The following is a 3,901-nucleotide window of genomic DNA, read 5'->3' on the forward strand; positions in this document are numbered from 1 at the left end:
GAAATCGGATGCCACATTCCAGATTTCAGGAAGCTGTCGATCAGATCGATAACCAGACTTGAGGGAACCAGATGGTCAGATTCATGAGAAAGCCTGAATGTAGCTAGCGAGACAACTCGCGCGAAAGCTTAAAATCAATAGCTCTTTCCCGATTTCGTACACGTCTACGCCATGACCTGGTAATCAATTCCAGACTGGCGTTGGTGGAGAAATTAGTGGCGACAGGATCAGGCGGCTAATTGGGTGCAGTGCGGACCAGCTGGTTGGGTTGGGCTGCCTATTAATATTGCAGGAATCAGGACTTTGGGCTGTGCCAGCTATTGCAAAAATCAGTCGTTCAGATTTCAGAGAATTTATCAGATGGAAATTAGGAGGACAAATTATGACCAGACTTCATCAGTACACAATCTGCATGCTGCTGGTTCTGCAAGTCACCAAACTTCAAATGATCACATGAACCCCGGCTCATGCCACGGCATGCAATCTCTCTGCTTAAAACAAGAAATGGAGATGATCTACTCAGCTCCAACGTCATTTTGAAGCCACCCCGGATCATCCAAGAATTTTGCAGTGCAAAACCGTCGATAACTCACGACCACAATCGCATCTTTGATAGCAGAATTCTGCAAGGGCACGTCAAGTACGTCCAATATGCAATATATATTGATAATCAGCTAGCCTGATCGATCACCTCTCACCAGCTATGTCCTGTGATATTGCACACACCAAACTTCAAAGCCAGCAGTATATTATTGCACACACCCCTAGTACTTTGAGACGACATTGATCAAATTACCCTACAAAAGCTTCTGTAAGCAGCTGTTGGCATGTACACACACACACACACACACAATCTTTATATTAATTGAATTGTGAATCATCTTTTACAGGATTCAACATGCTTTAAGCATTAATCAGTTCGGACACATCTGAAAATATAGTTCAATCATAGTGCAGCTGGTATTATGGTTGTCGTGGGAGTCACAACCTCTGCCTCCAACTTCAGTTTTCTCTCCTTTATAATTGGGGTATCCCAGCCGCTCTTCATTGACAGCATTCCTTTGATCGCTGTTCCGGCGTTCACGCAACTCCGCCATGCATCTTCAATCCAAGCCGTGCTGCTGCTCTTCTCACCTCTCCACTCGAGATTGTGCTTTCTTAGCCACCTTTGGAAGGGTGCAAGATTGTATCCATACCAGAATCTGCTCCCTTTTGGAGGCAACCAAGGTAAGACGTAGTGCGAGTAGATGTTGACAAATGCATGAGAATCTGAAGACGATGCAAAATTAAAATCTTGTTGCTCCAAGGACCCAGCATGAATTCCATACGAGTAGCCCGGTAGATGTGTAGGTATCACTGGCCCGCCACTAGACCCACCCACTGTGCTGCATTTGTAGTAACAGCGGCCATTACCCACACTCGTCACGGCTCCTGGTGAGCATACAAGATTGCCCTCGTGAAAGGCTCCGAAAGTCTGGCGTAGGAGATCATACAACTGTCCTTTCTCCAAAGATAAAAACCTGTACAGATCCATAATACCGTGGTCTCGTTTGCCTTCCACCAGTTCTGCATACGCCCGCATCAAAAAAGTCTGAGTGCACGGGTAACTAAAGGTGGCCATGAAGGTCTCCTCGTCCTTGCACTCCAGCTCTGGGCTACATGGGAGCAAAAAATCAGTAATGCTTTGCTGATCATCTGAAATAGAAAATAAGGCAACGTCTTCATCCCCATCAAAAGCAAGTGCCAATGGTTGAGTAGAGCATTGGAACCCACAAAGAGCAAACTCATGCTCGTCTACATGTCTGCCAAAACAGCCAGTCAGGCTTGAAAATTCACTCTCTCCAAAATCAAACGAGGCTATATTTGACTTATTTGCAAGCGTGAGTCCACATCGTTGCTTCGTGAACGAGTGACCAGAAGTAAAAGCCAGAGCGCTGCGTTGCGGGCATGATGGGCACACCACCCATGATGTGAATACCACATCACTGCCTTGCTTTGAACTCAATGTGCCTTTGCCTCTAAAAACAGTCTTTAAGATTTTCTCCACTCCCAGAGACGGGTTGTTGAAGAAAGGTTTGGAGGGGCTGTTCTTTTCAGGTTTTCGAGGAATCATTAGGCATTTAGAGTCTTGGGAGAGCCTGTACAATTTACAAAATTGTGGACTGCCTGCAGCGTACGTGTCTACACATGCTCTTTCAATCATATTGGATTCAAAGGATCCAGGAGCCATTGGCCTAAGGCATTCTCCATGAGTGTAATATTCAATGTCCGGAAGGCCTTGATCGTGAGCAAGAAGAAGCATATTGTCTGCTCTGTGTGTAACATTGTCATGAGAGGCCTCTTCTTCGTCAAAATCAAGAACTCGAGGCACCAATGGTTGAAGACAGCCCCCATGGGTGTAAAATTTCATATCTGGATGCAGAATCGACGTAGCAGGAACGATATTGTTACCTCGTCTGTGAGTACTCATGGTCGAATCGCTCGCTCCAGATCAGAAAGCTTTAGACGCAAGGCAGCTTCTGGTTCGCGTCGACGACGTAGCAGGAACGACGTTACCTCGTCTGTGGAGAAAGCTTTGCAGGTTCACGTCGACGTAGAAGGAACGACGTTACCTCGTCTGTGGAGAAAGCTTTAGACGCAAGGCAGCTTCTGGAATCTGGTTCACGTCGACGTTGCTCAATACTCAATACTGCTGCTTAATGAGGCTTACTTTATATATGCATGTGCCTTGCCTCCAACGCAACGTCAGCAAGCGCTTAGAGCGGGTTCACAAATTACTGCACTGGATATTTGTTTGTGCCTCAGTCGTGGTCAAACAAGAATTGTGCTCGAATTACCTCTATGGGGTAGGGAAAGGTCGTCCAGTGACCTTTCCTCGTAATATGTGTGACCCCATGGCGACCGGCGGAGGCCGGGAGCCGTGGGGGAGCACATATTACGTGGGAAAGGTCACTGGACGACCTTTCCCGGCCGTCAAGTGTCCAGGGGAGCAGGGCCAATGAGTGTTCTCTGACCAAACTCAGGCTGAGTTGCTAGCGCCCGCAGCTCCTGGATCGCTTTACAGTACCATGCGATGATACAGGGCCCAGGCCGTCGTGCTCAACTACAGGCCTCGTGCTACAAGCCGTCCCGCTCAGCTTCACCTGTAAATTCTTTCCGAGCGCTGACTTGGCAGAGATCCAATGGTTACGGCTGCTAACTTACGTAAAGTAATGTTGACCAGATGGGTGGTGTAGATTAGCTGCAGGGAACTGACCGAAGACAACTTTCTGCATGCTAAGGTGGCGCACAATAATTGGCAATCATTGCCATGCACATTACGTGTGCTGAGTTGTCTCACATCAGACGGCGCTGGGCAGAAATTACCGCCTGTAATAGCTAGTAGATGAAGGGCCTTGATTGCGTGCCCTGCGACCCTGGACCTTGACGAAATGGTACAATATGATTTGTGCCTCTCTCTCTCTCTCTCTCTCTCTCTCTCTCTCTCTCTCTCTCTCCCCACCATGTTAGGGATTTTCTCACTTCGCTCATAGCAACCTATATCGGGCCTATATCGCAATGACTAATTCTTATGGTTAGACTTGTAGATGATCGGCGAGTTAGACCATCCCAGATCTAGAAATGGTTAAAGAAGAAATACTTTGGAGATAAAGATCCAAGAGATCACGTAGTGGCTTTTAGAAGAGTAATTAGAGCAAAGGAAGTTTTGGATTTTGTGACACGGTTTGCGGCATTCGAATTGACTCTAGAAGATGACGCGGTTACATGCTTTGACTCAATGGAAAGACGAGATTTTGAGACTCTAGACGAGCTATTTGAGGAATTCATCAAAGAATTATCGCACATGGACATAGCTCACAACACAATCTCACAAATTCACAGATTTAAGTAGAAAGAAGGT

At 46.8% G+C, this 3,901-nt stretch overlaps 1 protein-coding gene across 1 annotated transcript; it reads right to left on the reverse strand.

The window, feature by feature from the left end:
• Nucleotides 1–846: 846 nt before the first annotated feature.
• LOC147425458 (uncharacterized) lies at nt 847–2,665 on the reverse strand. The gene has a single exon (XM_086500173.1). The coding sequence runs from the start codon at nt 2,468–2,470 to the stop codon at nt 947–949; it is 1,524 nt and encodes a 507-aa protein (XP_086356299.1). The 5' UTR covers nt 2,471–2,665; the 3' UTR covers nt 847–946.
• Between the last annotated feature and the right edge of the window lie 1,236 nt (nt 2,666–3,901).

This window comes from Adiantum capillus-veneris, chromosome 25 (assembly GCF_014529385.1).
Source record: "Adiantum capillus-veneris isolate H3 chromosome 25, ASM1452938v2, whole genome shotgun sequence".
In the NCBI taxonomy this organism is placed as follows: domain Eukaryota; kingdom Viridiplantae; phylum Streptophyta; class Polypodiopsida; order Polypodiales; family Pteridaceae; genus Adiantum; species Adiantum capillus-veneris.